This window comes from Netta rufina, assembly GCF_964035555.1.
Source record: "Netta rufina genome assembly, chromosome: 7".
NCBI lineage: Eukaryota > Metazoa > Chordata > Aves > Anseriformes > Anatidae > Netta > Netta rufina.
Genome location: NC_140130.1, coordinates 27,038,000 through 27,055,058, shown reverse-complemented (window position 1 = coordinate 27,055,058; position 17,059 = coordinate 27,038,000). Strand labels below are relative to the sequence as shown.

At 51.8% G+C, this 17,059-nt stretch overlaps 1 protein-coding gene across 2 annotated transcripts in view; it reads right to left on the bottom strand.

The window, feature by feature from the left end:
• MXI1 (MAX interactor 1, dimerization protein) overlaps window positions 1-17,059 on the bottom strand; it is a 41,821-nt gene that overhangs the window by 11,084 nt on the left and 13,678 nt on the right. For both annotated transcript variants that reach the window (XM_084290366.1, XM_084290367.1), the window contains exon 3: window positions 9,775-9,804. In XM_084290366.1, the coding sequence (XP_084146492.1) occupies window positions 9,775-9,804 (30 nt within the window). The remainder of the gene's footprint in view (window positions 1-9,774; window positions 9,805-17,059) is intronic.

Below are 17,059 nucleotides of genomic sequence, written 5' to 3'. Positions count from 1 at the left end.
AGCCTGATAAAAACACCACCTCTGTTGGAAGGCGGGTAAAAATAGAGACCTGCTCTTTAAATAGCCTTGTGCCCTGCTCTCCCTAACACCATTATAATCACCCTGCCGGGGCCACACAGCGTGCTCCCAGCCTCAAAGCCCGGTGACACTGCTCCTGGTGTCCTGCTCCATGCCCGCAGCACGGCCGTGCCGTTCAGCACACACACACACACACACACACTAACCTGCTTTGCTGCGACCCACGGATTTTCAGCTTTAGGGCTAGAATTAGGTCACCAGCAAAGATAGCCGAGGTTTTTCCGAACTCGCCAGCTATTCTTGATGCTCCCGGTCGGGTTTCCTGGCTAAGCACCACGCGTTTGAGGAGCGGTGCCGAGGTATTTCAGGTGCTGGCAAGCAGCGATGCTGAGCCCAGAAGCTCTGCCTGCCTCCGGAGCTGCCGCCCGCCAAGAAGAGCTCTCCAGTTCGGATCTTCCCGGCCTCTCGAGGAGAAAGCGAGCGTGATTCACAGCAGCAAACAGAGAAATCAGCAGGGACCTGCAGAGGTCCTCGAATGCCACCTGAGATGGACAGAACGTGAGCCACGAGGCAGCCTCCTGCCAGGTGGATGGAAAGCAGCGCCTTTATGCCCCTGGGCCACTCTCCTGGCTCCAGCAGAAAAGCTCCAGAGGTGCACGGGGTGCCACAGCAGCAAAGTCACAGACAGGATCTCAAAACAGAGCCTCTCTTTCTTCATAAGACAAAAAAGATCCTGGACTTAGGTGCTAATTTTTACACCAGTAACTCCACTGGGCAGCTGAACGCAGCACTCACTTCTTTTGCTAGCTCTCCACTTGTCCACCAGTGAAAGAATAAAGGATGCTACCAGTCTGTTATTTGGGAAAACTACCTCCTGCCTTCAAAATAACGAGCAGGGAATACGCCAATACCAAGAACACATTCTGATGTGCTACCAGTGGTCATTCTTGTCATTAAAGCTGTTCCCTAAATTACACAGCTAAGCTATTGCTACTAAGAAGTATTCTTGTCCGCAAGACAGGACAGAGTTTTTCCCCACACATTTCTTTCCTGATATATTCCAGTTTCCTCACCTCATGGAAGAAAATCTTAATTCCTAATGAAAAAAATAGTCCAAGAAGAGGACTGTGTGGAATATTTGTTTACATGAAGTCTTCTCTACCAGAAGGAAAGCATGTGCTGCTCATCTAACGCCCCTCTGCGCTGTCAGAAATATTTAGGGAGTCATCCAATATCTCCTGTACCTCTCAGGTACAGAGGGCACGCATCTGGAACAGAGGAAGCAGTGCATGTGATTTAACCTTGTAAAATTATTTTAAATTTAACCTCAGACTCCCCTGGAAAAAGGAATTACCAGCCAAGGTCACTACTATATGTGTGGTTGGAAAAAGGCACTGCAGCTAGGAGAGAGAACCTAAGAGCATTATTTTTCCTGCTGGGTGTATTTCAGCACACACACAACAGCAGGAACATATTTCAAAGGTCTAGGAGTTAGCTGGCATTAAGTGCCACACAGGTTTAATTTAACTACACGTGTTATTCAGCAGCAGAACCTCAACTCCCGGCATTACGACAGCAGGTGAGTCACGTCCTGGCCTCACACCCCGGGAAAGGTGCTGAGAAGTGGTGCTGGAGAGCACATCTTGCTTCTGCCCAGCTGGTACGGTACAGCACGCTAACACAGCCTGGTTGGATGCCAAAACAGTTCTTCCAAAGAGGAGCAGGGCTGATCACCTAGAAAGTTATAACTATGTAGACTTCAGGAGAGAAAGCAAAAATCAAACCAAACCTGTGCCTGTACCTTGTCCTTTCCCTTTAACTACCTTCAGCATCTTCCTCATGTTTTCTTTCTCTTCTCTGGGCATGTGTGAAGGTGAAGAGATAAAAGACTGCTCAAAAATCAAACAGAAAAAAAAAACAAAGCTGGCCACTGGGAAACCATCTCCTTAGACCTGCACCCAGAAGAAATGAAAGTGGATCAAATATTTTTCAGTCCCACTACAAAACTCAGGCCGTTCCTCCTAGTGAACTCCTGATCAGCTGGAGAAGATCGCTATGACCCCAGCTTCGGCCAGCAGTGCCACAGACAGATATAATTCTAATTCCCCCCAAGCAAGAACAGCTGCAGCTGAGTAAACTAATGGTTGTGCGAGGATCTGTTGCCTTACACTCACTCGGTCTGTGTGCTCCCAGCAGGAAAAGGGTTAGGATCCCACCTGGGAACAGACCAAATATAGAAAGGTTTGTGGGTTTTTAGGAAAGAAAAAGGAAAATGAGATTTCCCTTCTCCTCCCCCTTCGCTGAAGGGATGGAAACGCATCCCCATATGTGCTTTTCCCAGCGAGCACCAAGCCTGCGAGCTGCTTTTCCACGCCAAGAAAAGTTTCAAAGAGGTCAGGGCCTGCAGAGCAGTGCCTGCGCTCCTCCTTACGGGGTCAGGGAACGTCGGGTATCCACCAGAGACAGAGTGTTCCCGGCCGCTTTCCCACTTCTTTTGGCATCAACGTTGCTTTTCTGGGTAGGTGAAGTGGCGTACGCACGGTCAGAAGAAGGAAAAGGATTTTTTTTCCCTCCTCATTCCCTTATCTCAGCCAGAATCGCTCTGCATACTCGTCGCATCTAACATTCGGTCTTGCTGTGAAAGCTGCTGACTACATCCAGCATCCAGGGCTCTCCCCTTCGAACACACAGAGGCGCTCAGCTTTGGATGTTTTTTTTTTTTTTTGTTCCTAGAACCATGCTGAAATAGTTTTCTTCCTCGTTAGATGTTAGGGAAAAAACTTTCCAGTGGCACCAAGAGCTGGACAGGAGCAAAGAGAACACCAGGAGGGGCTGCAGGTAACGTGGCAGCACCGTGACTTGTCACTTCCCAGCTCGGGTTTGGCTCAGGAAGCAGCAGCTGAAGAGAAACGTGCAGGCCAGCAGGTAGCAGGAGGAGCCGCAGCCAGGAATCCTCAGCAAGGAGCGGGTGTCCTGAGCCGTGGGGGAGCAGGAGGAGGCAGCAGGCCTCGAGGATCCAGGCAGCACACAGCCTCGGTTGCCCCTTGGTGCTCCTTGCTGAGAGCAGCTCAGATTTGGAGGCAGGAGGGCACAGCCAAGACCAAAGCCAAGGCCCGAGCTGCACGCACAGCCGGGGCTCCGTCCTGGGCTTTCCGAAAGAGGTGGGCATAGAGGTGTGTAACCATTTAGGGACCCCTTCCCGTGTGAGGGGTGAGCACCTACCCCGTGTCCTCCCTCCTTATCCACCACACGGTGCTGGGTGCAGGAGCCCTTAGCACAGCCCTGGCACCTCAGGGACAAGCAGGGGGAGCAGCACGCACCCACGCGAGGGAGCCAGTATCCACCTGAGGGTCATTAAAAGCTGAGCTGCTGCCTGATCAGATGTGTTCAGATATTGCAGCCGAGCAGGGCAAGCACTCAGCTCGTGGCCAGCAAGCAGCAGGGGCCCATACAAGCGTGGCTGAGGTGTGAGCAGCTGTTTGCCACCCCCGTGATAAACCACACCCGTGGGGCACGCGGCATTATCAGCAGGGACCACGCACGAGCTGCCTGATCCCACTCACCCAGCCTGTGAGGGAACGCCGCATTTCAGGCTCCTGTCCTCTTTCCAGGGCAGGTTTCGGTGCAGGAGCTGTTCTGTATCAGCTGCAGTCACCTCTCCCCCTTTCCCTCAGCCCCTACTGGATACAGCAACTTCTAGAGGCAGCTACTGCAGCCCTGTCCTTTGCAGAAGCCGTGCATTTTCCCCTAAGTCATGCTGGTTTCCAAATGCATCCTCAAAGGTAAGTAATTACCAGGCAGGAGGGACAGAAAACCTTACCCTGCAGCTGATGGGAAGTGACGTTCAGGCAGCAACTTACACAAAAAGATGCCCTCAAAGGACAGCCAGTATTTTTTTTTTTTTAATGGACCACTGGGCAGAAGACCTGACTCACGGCATCGCTGTGGGATGCCCCCACGGGGCTGTGTTGCTGCAGTAGCCCCGCACGTGCACCAGCAGCAGGTCAGCGCACAGACAGCTGCGGGCAGCTCTCGCTTCTGCCCCAGAGCACAACGTCCTGAAACTCGCAGTTCCCACGTAATCTGTCTCAGAAATCGTGTTCCTATTACCTCACCTTCTCTGAGGCTCCCCGGGGGCTGTTGGCCCGTAGCGCCTTCAGGCCCAGGAGCAGTGCCAGCCACCTGAGCAAGCCAAGCTGCTGCATCACCACCTCTGGCCCTCGGCACTCCAACAGCACCCCAGGAAAAAAACGACTACAAAAACCAAACCTGCAAAGTCCCCCGAGCCGCATCTGGGAGGGAGATGGCAAGTACAAAGCCCTGACGTGACCGAAAACTGAGCCAAGAGAGCCGAGCGCTCAACTTCCCACCTAGGGCCTGATTCTTCCCGGGCCCAAGCTCACGGACTGCCAGGGGGATTTGCCCAGCCTCTGTTTTTCAGGACGGCATCCTGAAAGAAAACTGTGGCAACACTTGAGGATAAGTTTAGGAAGAGAGGCAAGAACCAAAGCAGCACTGATGCAGACTCCTGATTAGGTATTATCTCTGTGCATCTGACGGCTTTCAATATACATCCACAGCAGCAACCAGACTCCCTCCTGCAGCCCTGAAAACAGTAAAACAACCCTAAGGCACTATTTTGATACCTGTTCTATTCACTGCTCTGGAAACATCAAGTCCAGGATGCTGAATGCAAGAACGCAGCCAGCAAGCAGGGACACACAGCAGTAGAGCTCGTGGCTTTCTAGGAGCGGGGCCTCCTCTGAAGTCTCCATTCTGGGAGGCAAAAGGACAAGTGGATTCTCACCATCAGACCCTTAACCTTTAAGGCAAGGCCAAGCAGAGCATGCTGACGCCTCTTTCTATGCTCTGGGAGGAAAACACATCAGGAAGTGTCCCGACAGCACATTAGTTGAGAAGGGTTTTGTGGTGAGCACTGGGTTTTGAGAACTGCCTTACAGCAGTGACTTTATTGTGTGGCATTACCGAGACATCTTGCTTGGAGATAGTTTATTCAAAGCAGCAGCATTGTTCTTTTTCCTCTTCCTTCTCCATCTGCTATTGGATTCACAGGGGAGGTGGCGAGAGCTGGGAGCAGAGAGGAAGCCACGTAGGCATTCACTCCTCACCGCATCACTTTGAATAACAAAACAGATACACACACACACTCACAAATATTGAAACTTGGAATTCCGATACGAGCAGTGCTGAAGGTCTTCCAACAAAGTGAAGATCGTTTTGTTTCCTTCGAATTTTGGCAGGGAAACTGTCTCTTTTCAGCAGCTTTACTTAAGAGTTCAAAGTGTTCTGCTACCCAGCCGACGTGCAACAAAGCCTCTGCAGACTTCTGACTCGGAGTGACTCCAAACGCTGCTTCTGTGCATGGGGGCACCTGGCCTGAAGGAGAGCAGTGGTCGAAGAGATCAGCTCCTCATTTTGCAGCACCTGGCTGCTGAGTTCTGGAGCACAGCAGCACAGTAACAGCACGGTAGCAAAAGGTGAGCTGACACTACACAATGGTGACCACCCCTGGACTTCCCCAGAGCGAAAATCTCTCCGATCACCTTGCTCCACAAGCTCCAGATGCTCTCTCTGGTTAAACCAAGCTGGGCACGGCCGTGTAACAGTTACCAGACCTCCTCAACTAGCAGAGCATCCTTCAGCTCCCTTGAGAAATCTCTGTCCCAGCTGAAAACGTGCCAGCCAAGCGGCAGAGCTGAGGACAGACAGCCAATTCCAGCTCCTGTTCCGTACCGGCCGCGGAGACGGGAGGGTTTAGCTGCAGCTCCCCCAAGGAGCAAGTGGATCACGGCGTGCTCTGACCTTTGGATGTTTCAGAAGATGCATGCTCAGCTGCGTTGGCCGTGGCTTGACTGCTGCAGGGAACGTCACAGGTTCCAAGTTTTATTAATGAGGAAAATAATACGCGCTGTCAACGGCTGCTACACGGAGCGAACACAACAAAGCCCGCTCCGGAGAGCAAATGAAATCTGCTGGATTCGTTTCTTGGATTTTGTTTCTCTCTTGGATAAACAGCAGGGAACTCAACACCACATTGATCAGCTGCTTCAAGACAAACACTGATCGCATTGCCCTGGCAAGAACGTGTCGCACAACAGCGGCACGGCCAGGCAGGGTCATGCAGAGGAGCAGGGATTCACTCCTCTTCCATTTCCCCTCCCTCCACCTCCCAGCCCCGATAACACCAACACGGCTGCACCATTTAACACCAGAGCTATTTAACCACGTTATGTTCACCATGTTCTGTAGGTAAATGCTTTCCCCTCCTTCCAGCATCCTGCTAGTACAGATGCACTCGAGGCCCTGTCCTAGAGACAGGGAACCGGGCTGCTGAGCCGGGTCATGGTTCTCTCCTTCACATTCAGGAGGGCTTTCTCCTTTATCTCATCTGCTTCCTCAAATACACAACCCAGCACAACACTCAGCTCTGCTTAAAGACCACTTGAAGAAATACTCAGCATTTGACTGTTTCTCTGATGTTAAGGCAAGAATGTTTGGGAAATCACAGAAGCTACAAGTTAAAAAAAAAAAAAAAAAAAAAAAAAAAAAAAGCACCAATCATTGCTACATGTGTGTTCTTAGCTTCGTTTCTGATCATCATCTCAAAAGATATCAGAGAGAAACAACCTTACAACACTTCACTCTGTGCTTTCCACTAAGCACAACACTTCAACTTGGCTTAGGAGCAGTTTTGTTGCCTTTAGACTTCATCCTTCTCTGTTTCAAACAAGTCACCTTTTGCAGAGACAAAATCTGTGAGATCTTCAGAAAATGCTGATTCCAACGGTTCTCCCAATGTCTTTGTCCCTCCTCATCTCTATCTTTTGCTTGAGCTACATTGTTACCAGAAGCAAAACCAACCCTAATAACTCATTCCTCATCCAGTTACTCAGCTCCGTTTCCCTCCTTTCTGCTGTATTACAATGCGATCGCCACCAAAAGCAAATAGGTCAATGTGTAAAAAGCCTGAAATAAAAACATAAAAATGTTTTCAACAGCTCCTTAAACACGCCCCCTGTTCCACCAGGAGATGCACCGTGTGTCAGACCCCGCCACCACCTCGGTTTACCAGAACTGCCACTTCAGAGAGGAGCAGGAAAGCCTCTGGGCGCCTCGCACCGCACCGACCACATCCTCCCAACGCTGGCTGGTGTCTGAAACGCTCCCAGCACCGGGTAGTTGTGCTGTGTGTAACACACGTACACCTTCAATGGAACTTAAACCTGAATTGGTGCTTGTTTGGGAAAACATTGCTCTATCAGAGGGACTATTTTAGTCACTCACTTCGTGGTGTTTTCTTTCAGGAAATGATGGGGCTTTGCTTGGGAGTCAGATTTTTGGTAGGCGTGTTAAAAGGCTAAGAAGCATTGCTTTAGATACGCCTTGCAGCACGAGAGGCAGAGCGCCGGCTTCTTGCTGAAATGCAAGCTCTGAGTCATCCCAGGCAGAGGGAAACTGAAACACATCCCCATTAAGTAGAAAACACAAACAATTTTCCAACATGAGGATTAATGACAGATAATAACTACAAATTAACTTTAATCTTTTATAAATCAAACAGAGCCCCTTATATAAATGTCCCTGCAATCTCTCTAGATAAAAAACACAAAATCGAAGCAGGAAGGGAAGTGGCTCACACATTGCAGTTAACGTTCGGGACAAAATCAAACACCTCCTTCGTGGAAACACCCCAGTGTTTGTGAAATATTGCGGTACTAAGAAAGGGAGTGCAGCTCAAGGCACTGCTTTAATTTCTGAAAATACAGTTCTGGTTACTTTTGGACATGAACAGCTAAATATTCTTAATCCTGACGCATCAGAATTTCATGAGTTCTACCATAGTGAAACCAAATTAAGCTGGATATTCAAAAAGCAGGGGGAGAGCTTTGCTTTTCTGCTAGCCTTTTGCTGCTGCTGCTTGAAAAAAGCCGTGAGATTGTTGAAGGGGTTAAACCAAAACTTAACTGACTGTAGGGAGGCTGCTCTTCGTAGGCAGGAAGGGAAAAAAACAGAGTCAGAGACCTAATAGTGGACAATTTTGAAAATTACAGTGTGTGTCAATAATGGAGATAACAGTGAGATTCAAAAGGAATAATCTCAAATAATAGGGAAAATGAGCACCTGCCAGCCACAAAGCCATTAGTATCAGGGCTTTTATCTTTGCCACAGTTAAGTCTGGAGACGCTGACAAACTTAACAACGCAGCAAATAAAACGCGGTGAAAACCTAACTGGGAAGCAATTCTCCTCACTCAGAAAACGCTGCCACGGAGTTTGGAAACTCATGCTTCTAGCAGGAAATTCAGGGTCCGATTGCTGGTAACAAACACTGCAAACCCAGCACAGGCTCCATGGGGTCCAGCTGGGCTCGCAGATGCTCCAGCCTGGCACGTTGGCATTAAGGGACATGAGCAGAGGGCTCCTGACCAAGGAGACCCCCAAGTGCAGGATTTTGCCTGTGCAGACCACCCAGTGCAATTAAATGCATGTCCTTCCCAGAAGGGTGAAACCAGGGGCTTGTAAAACCATGTCAGAGACAGACCTGGGCTACTGTGCCTTGGGAACTGGAAGGTTCCCAAGGGAACGGGTCACTCACAGGGTTTGAAGCTTTGCTGTCTGCCTCCCAAGGGGCAGAGGGCAGAAAAAGCTGTCCGTGGATCCACCGAAACCTGGCCAGAGTGAGAGGACCACGACGGTACAGGGAAGGACAGGGACAGCTCTGCCCTAAAGCTGCACGGAGAACAGGCAGTGTGTGCAGGAACAATTAGATATGCAAATTACTGCATTGAAAATTAGTGACGGTTTTACTGTTGTCATGGAGAAAAAAAGCACCCTCCATTCTGGGTCAGACCCAAGCACTGCGTTTTGTTTCCCCTCACTGGTGAATAAAGCTGCAGAGAGCACTGGAAAAGCCCAGGACCGGCGCTGCTCAGCAGAGCTCCACCTGGGCCCGGAGAGCTCACGGCTCGGATGGGGACGGGAGAGCAACGTCACCGAAATAAAAAACCTCCTTTCATCACCCCAGGAAGGCAAAAAAAGCCCACGGACTCCCAGAGCTACCAGGAGGTACAGGCACAGCCAGGAAGAAGCCACCTGCACCATGCAAAGGGCACGCTGCTCCCCAGGGGGGCACGGATGTGGGGGCAACACGGCACATGGGGTACTCAGCTCCAGGTCTCCTGATCTCCACGGGAAGATCCTGCCTGAATTCACACGCAGACTTCACCTGGAGGCTCTGTGTATCCTTGGCCATCCCCTGTTAAATGATTGCTGCTAGGATGGCGTTTGCTTCTGCTGCAGAGATGATGGCAGCCCAGCCCAGCCCAGGGGTGGGAGGGAGAGGGTGTAGAGCACAGGGCCCTGCCCTTTGGGGTCACGGTAACACAGCTCACCCCGCACCCAAGAAACCTGATCCCGTAGCAACCTCCTGTATGGGAAGTGCCCCAATCAGATTTCACTGTGTCAGGAGAAGAACAGTATTTGCTCTGCATACAGATTAGTCACAAAACTGGGTCACTTCTTGCCTTTTCAGAGAGCAAAATAAAAAAAAATAAAAACAGGGCTGCTTTTTCAGATCTTTTTGCTTCTCCCCCCCCCCAGTTTTAAAACTAGGTGACGGGCTGTGGTCACTCCCAGCTGCCTAAGCTGATGGCAGACACCTGCCTGTGGTGAGGTTAAAGCACATTACCACCCGCTGGCCTCCCGGTTCTCAGAATTCAGCTCCTCAGCTACTTACCGGTTCTTTTCTAGCTCGTTGTGCGTAGACCTGGAAGAGAAACAAAAATTGGGATTAGCCACCTTGGAAATCTCAGCACCAAAAGTTCAGCCACCAAAAGCTGCGTACGTCCCCGGTGCCACACAGCAGCATAAAGCCAGACAACTACACAGAGTAAAATCCAGAGCTGTCACCTCAGCCTCCCCTGCCGAGGAGAAATTCCTTCCCTCCGAAGTCTGTGCTTACCTGGTACGTGCAGATCTGGCGCTTGCTGTACCAGATCTTTGTACCTGCCCACCACAAGTGCCCTGCCAGCATTCCCTCGTGTAGAGCTCACAGCTTGAGAAGGAGACCAGGCAGAAGCAAGAGGGAAACGCACAAGTTCACCCTCCTGCCTGTGATGAGAACAGTGGCAAAAACAACCAACCAAACAAATGAAAAAGCAATACAAACCCCACCAGACTTAAATCATTTCACAATTTCTAACCTAACAGGTTATTAGCAGCCCAGGGAAGGTTGTTGAGGGCTATTTAAGAAGGACAGTCACTTATCCAACGTTCCCCTTTAACAGCAGATCACCTTAAAATAGGAGTAAAAGGCGCCCCAAAGCTTAATAAAAAGGATCTATTTTCTGTAATTTGGCATCACATTTCTTCCGGAGCTCTGAGAAGATTATCCTCTATCCCCCATCTGGAGAATCCCGCAGAGATTTCTACAATTAGGGAACTGAACGGAGGATGTGCTCTGAGGGAAACCCTGCCATAATTAAACACTCCTCCAAAAAGAGGGAGGAGGAGCACCCAACAGGTGCTAGGACTTTGGCAAAGATGACGAATAAACTGTGGACGGCTGCAAAAAGCAACACAAATGATGCTTGGCTGGCTGTGCCTGCGAGCTGGGGGTAGCTGGAAAAAAGAATAAAGAAAGAAAGGAAGAAAACCTGTAACTGTGTGCTTGTGCAATACACCACAGGACCCCTGAAGGGCGGCTCCCAGCAACCAGACACAAACTTGATGCGGGTTTAGGCCAGAAAACCACCCCACATCTCCCCCCAAAGCCTAAAAGCACCACAATCCACTCGTCCGGGCAGCTCGGATGCAAGTTAACCCCCCGGAGGCCCCGTTACAGCAGTGCCCGGCTGTCCTTTGGAGCACGTTTGCTGATCTCATGTGCCCCGTGCTCCTGCAGGAGCCTTCGCAGTCATCTCGGTGCCATCAGCAGCTACGTAGCCAGAGACACGCAAAGCCTCGGATTCCTGCATCGTATCGAGCCAATTATCAAGGCCAGCACTGAAAGAACCAAGTTTGGCCCACTGCTGTGAACAAAATTAAAGCAGCAGGTTCTCCCTCCTCCTCTCACATCGGAGGCTCTTTATTACCGAGCTGCCTTCTGACGAACACCACAGCTGAGAGGGGTCACAGGTTTCTCACCACGTCCGGGAATTTGTGCTCTGACTTTTAAACCACATTGGTGGCACGGAAAAAAAAAAACAAAAACACAAGAAACAGCCCCCTTCAGACTCCTTCCTCCTGCAGCTGAACGCAAGGAAAAGAATCCCAGCAACACCGAGCGACTGCTGTGGGAACGCTGCCTCCCTTACCTGCCTGAGTCTTCCTTAGTTTTACCAGGGACGCTTGGAAAAATTCACTTTTCCTTTCACCTGAACTCAGAAAAGAAACACACCACGGCCCCGATTCGTTCCAATTCTTATTGGACCAAACGTAGCTGCAGCTCGAGCTGAGGTGGTGTCATCCCCACCTGGGAACCTGGAGAGCCTCCCTTGCTTCTGGATGAGGCCAGGCTGAACGCCCCAGCTGTGTCACTGCAACACCTTGTCCCTGCCTACAAGGCTGAGATCAGAGCCACGCAGGGAGCCAAGCAGGCACAGAAATGCTCAGAGGGGAAAACAAGAGCCCACCGCGCCTCCCAGCACCACCTCCAGCCTGCCCAGCACCTCTGCTGCCTTTCAGGAGGGGCTCCAGCACAAACTGGCTGCGGGGCTCTCCTTTAAAAGCAGCTTTCTACAGCTGTCGGTTCCTTAACGATGAATTGGGAACACCCAGGCTGGTACCATCCCTAAAAACTTCAGGAACGTTAAATAGGCAGGGAAATACTAATGAATACGTTTTGAAAATGGCTGGGGAAGAGATCGTGAAAGAGTTTTAGATGCTTAACGTAAAGGAGCCAAGGAAATAGCAACAAGAGCAATCCTCATCACAACTTCACCACCAAAAAGCTGAGAGAAAGGGAAGTTTATCCCCCTTTACCCCAGACACACACCAGCAAGAAGCAGGGAAGCACAGCCATCAGGCACGCCACTGTAAGGTCGGATGAACCAACCCAACCCTTCTGCACCAGTCACCGGGACCCTGCCTGCCTGCAGCCCTGGCACAGGGTGAAACATTAAGCCAGGCTAAATTCCGTCACTGCAGGAGACACCGTGGATAATTTATGACTCTGTCTTTGTTAAAAAAAAACCCTCTTGCACAGGTAAAGGCGGCCGAACGTCCTCTGAGCAGGGGTAAGGCAACAAAACAAACCGTGACAGGGAGGAACGGGCTCTAAAGAGCACCAAATTCACTCGCCACTACTTCGGTTTGGCTGTTTTGCTTTTAACCTCCTGCCCCCTCCCTCACGCAAGGCTTTTCTCAGAAACGACTTCCAGTGGAAACAGCCGAGTGACGGGACAAAACAAATCCTCAGCTCCTCTCTTCCGTTCCAGCTCCACCTGTGTCCACAAAGTGAAACCTTCTGGCTGAAGGATCTCAGTGCTCTCGCCAGGGCTTCCGACAGCGGTGGAGCACCCCTCTAAGCACCCTACAAAACCAAGTGCACAGCGCCGGGAGGGCTGCAGGGAAGCTCCAAGGACAGCAGCGGGTGAGGCCTTGCAGCTGCTGTCGGTGGAGCTGCAGCCGATTCACCTGGCCCAGCCTCTGGCTTGGCTGACGCGGTGTCGGGTTCCTCCCCAGGCCCTGATCAAAGCTGCTTGCCCAGGATGGAGTCAGATCGCTTCCAAAGTTCACATTCTCCGTCTCCAGCAGCGAAGGGGACAGAGCCGCACGGGCATCTGCTGCTGTTTGTTCATCTCTGGGAAAGGAGAAACGGCCCCGCGGCCTCTTTGCAGCTCGACGAGGGGCCGAGAGCTCCTTCGTGTGGCTCACCACCACTGCAGAAGGGCACCCACCCCTCTGCTTCTACACAGAGTCCCCAAAGCCTCCTGAAACACTGTCAAAAAAAAATGATTAAAAAAAATGTATTGCACACCTTCCTTAAACCATCACTTCTGTCGTTGGAAATCAATTCTTCCCTACTGTTTTCAGGGAGGGGGGCAGGCCACCAGCAGACAGAGAGCTGAGAGAGTTTCCCGAGGCCACCCAAGAAGCCCGCTGCGGGGCAGGGTCCTTAAATCAGGGTCCCTAAACCCCGGGAGAAGGAGTGCATCAGGGGGTTGCTCTTCTCAGGCTCTGTCCCAGCGAGACACCCAACAAGGACGTTTGTGCCATCTGATGCTTGTGTCAGAGAAAAGACGCCAGTCACTGAACGCTTCAAGAAGGTGAAAAACCCCCCAAACCAACCCAAAACGAGCCCAGAAAAAGCCACCCCCACCAGCAGCACAAGGTGGCACCGTGCAGCTCCCTGCCAGCTCTGCTCCTGCTCCACCTGAGAGCCCTGGAGCAGGGGCTGCTCCCAGCGAGGGGAGAGCTGCCCCGGCACACACACACAAACTCCCTCTCGCCGGGCCCTGCGTGGCCGCGAGGAGCCGGGGTCGCCGAACAAGCAGCTATTCAATATTTTGTTTTCTCCTCATTGTTCTGTGCGTGGCCTCGAGCCAAGCCCTGCTCTGAATACAGAGCCCGGGGTTTTCTTACAGGCTTTTCGGCGCTCTCACCCGGAGCGGGGCTCGGCACTTCGCGTGTTTACTGTTAAGCATCCTCGATTTCCAAATGGGAAGCTAAGAAATGAAAAAAAAAAATTAAAAAAAAAATCAGAGCTGCAGCTTCTCGTTTCCTCCAGCCTGCCTGTGAAGCCCCCCCCAAGGGCCTGCTTTTCTGGGCCACTTCACAATTTCAAAGCACAGCTCCCCCCCGGTGCTCCTTGCGGCTGTGCATCCTCAGCACTTCTGCAGCTCGCAGCCCAGCCTCGTACCTTTGCACTGCCCCATTCGTCTGCCCCCGACTTCCGTGACAAGTAAAGGTCCTGCAGAAACCAAAACCACCTCCTGCCCTCCCAGCCCGCAGCGAACCACATCAGAGGGGCGGCTGCCCACGGAGCAGACACGCAGGCTGCTGTCTGTTCATCGTGGGTGGCACCTTCGCCATTTCAGCAGGGAAACCCACGCTCACCCCCCTCGGGCACGTTGCAGCTGACACCTCCTGTAACGGCTTAGGATTTGGCCAAATTATGGCAGATTCTCACAGCTCAGGAAAAAAAGTGTTCTCCGTGCCTTTACCAAGGCAAAATTTTTAAATAAACCTTTTCAGGACATGGTGAGGAGAAGTCTCAAGTATCGTAACATCTCAATCTCTCTGCTGATGACATTTTCTCTGCTGAATATTCAGCTGCATCAGGGAGCGGGATAAGGCCTGATGCTGCAGGAGGCTTTGTAGGACTGCTGTCCCAATGACTGCCCGCAGGCCCCACGAGTCCCATGGCTCTTCCAGAACCAAAATCACGGTTGGTGATGCCTACACAGCAAAGAAATGGAATAAAAAACACAGGGCGATGTTCAAATCTACCTAGAAGACAGGATCCTAAATTCTCTCTTCTTTCAATCCAACACCCCCATGCTGCTGCCTCCTGAAAACAGGGCTGGAAGAGCGTGTGCCACCCCGAGGTACAGAGGGCAGGAGCCGTGCAGGTTCGCTGGCGTGCCCAGACCTTGCAGCGTTTTTGTGGCAGGCTCAGGCCAGGATCCAAGTGCCCAGCAGCCCAACCCTTTGCCCTATACTGTGCTGCTTCCCACACACCCCATTACCCTTTCGAGGAAGGTGGTCATAGCCAAAAATAGCCTCCGCGGTGTCATCTGCAGTGCTACAGCCTGCTTGGGGAGAAGGTACGCGTCGCTGCAGCCTCTCCTGACCTCAATACTCTGCCTGCAGATGCTCTGGGGAAAGGGAGGCTTCTTGCCTAAATGCCACCTGCCTGAAACTCCCTTTGTTTGAAAAGCAGCTGATGGCATTTGTATGGCCCGGGGCCAGGCCAGGATTTCTTCACCTACTTCTCTTTAAGGTGTCAGCTCTCCCTCACGCTGCTGCGATGCTGTGCCTGCAGATGAAGGGCGGAAGTGTTCTTGAAAACAGGAAACACAGCAACTGTCAGCTACGCTTTGTCTCAGGGAAACTGAGGCACAAACACACGGGCTGCAGCAAAATCAGGAGGAGAACCCAGCTCTCCCGATGCCCAGGGTTACATACTGTCCGCAGGGACATTCCCAGCCCCGATTTCCTCTGTTCTTACAGCTCTGGCTCAGGAGCAGCAGCAACTAAGCTGAAGGCAGCGAGGTGGCTGCCTCCCACTGCTCCCAGATGGCCAAACGCCTTGTGGAGCAGCTCAGGGTGCTGCAGTTTGGAGCCTGATGGTTGGAGGCAAAGCAGCAGTGGTGCCACGTCACCTTACTGTCTCCATGCATCGCCTTCTGGCTGCCCAAGCAGCTGGGCAATGACCGCTGGGGTAAGAGACAGTCCCAACGTCATCTGTCCCTTCCCAGAACTTGTGGCACTCGGTTAATCCCTTCTGGGTGGAGGAGGATAAATGAGAATCGTTTAGAGGACAGCTGAACGCTTTGTGCAGAGCAACTTTAAACAAAAGGGAGGCCAAAGGACTGCTTGCAGTCCACAGGACTGCCTGCCATGGAGCACGCAACAACATATAAACCAGGAATTAATGCTGAGAATCATCACGTCTACTTCAATCTGGATTCAAAAAGGGACAGAACTGAAGTGAAATCACATCCATCCAGAGAATGGAAGTACAGTGGGCAGCACAGAAATGAGAGATGGGAATATATCCAGCGGGGTGGAAAAAACAGGCCTGTTCCCTCCACGCTGATCAACGAGGCAGTGTCTCAGAGAGAAGAGATTCAGGCAAAAGCCAGCCAAGGGCACAGCCCCAGAGACCCACAGCCTCTGATCAAGAGAGTCCAAAACAGTCAACAAAAACAAATCCTATCTTTGTTGGTTCAAAGCGGGTAGGGGAGCAGGAGCCAACTCTCTCGAGGACAAACAGAAGTCAGGCTTTGAATTTGGGCAGAAGTTTGTCAGGAGGGATCAGGAGATAATCAACAGCAGGAACTGCAACAGGCGAGACAATTAACTCAGCAGCACGACATGAAAAGATGGCCCGGACTGCTTGGGTCAGGAAGAGAAAGGGATTTGAGAGCTCCACCAGGAGCAAGAAAGGAGGAACGGGTGACAACCAAGTCACCGCCAAGCAAAGGATCGGGTCAGGTTAAACAAGTCACGAAGGGTAAATCCTGCACGTCCTGTGGATGAGGTGTTTGGGAAGACCCCAAGCAGCACCACGTGCTGTTTGTCACTGCACGAGCAGTGCTGTCAGCAGGGCAATCAGCCCGCACCGCCTCTCTGCCTGGGCAGCGCTGCAACACCGCAGCACGTGGCTGCAGAGGCTTCCCCCAAACCTGGGAGGACAAAGGGATCACGAGCTTCAGCCACAGAAATGATTCACCCAGGCAGATCCCACAGCGGTGAATTGCAGCCAGGGTGCAGATAGCATCAGCAGCTGCCTCTGGTTTGCATGAAGGTCTCTGCACAACTTTGACAGTCTAACGAGATTGCAAATTGCATTTTACACCTACTGAAGGTATTAAAGTCTGAGTTCTGCCCAGCACCAGGGCTTTCTGCAGCGCAGATCACATAAACAGGGTGCCAAAGGGGAAGGAGGCGGGTTCCCCAGTGGAAACACATCAGCCCTACTGCATCTGGGGGCCTCATCCCTCACCAGGCAGAGGGATTGGAGGCTCTCACGCCACTTGCTGGGTTCCCCCTTCCTTTCTGGTATCCCATCAGCTCTAGCCTATTTCCGTACGTGCAGACTCCAACGCAAATTCCCTCAGGAGGGCAGTGGGGACCTGCTCTGATCCATGTTCTGGTACTAACCTGGAGAAGGCAGCGGGGTTTTCACGAGGGGTGCTGTGCCTCCTGTGCGTTTGCTGTAGCTGCTGTTCCACCAGCTCGTTCCTGATGGCCAGCCTTTGGTCCGCAGCCTCTCTGGTGCTGCAGCCAAGCCACGAGAGGCCTCTCCTGTGCTACACGCAGGTCGTGCTGGCAGCGGGGCTCTCGAGCACAGC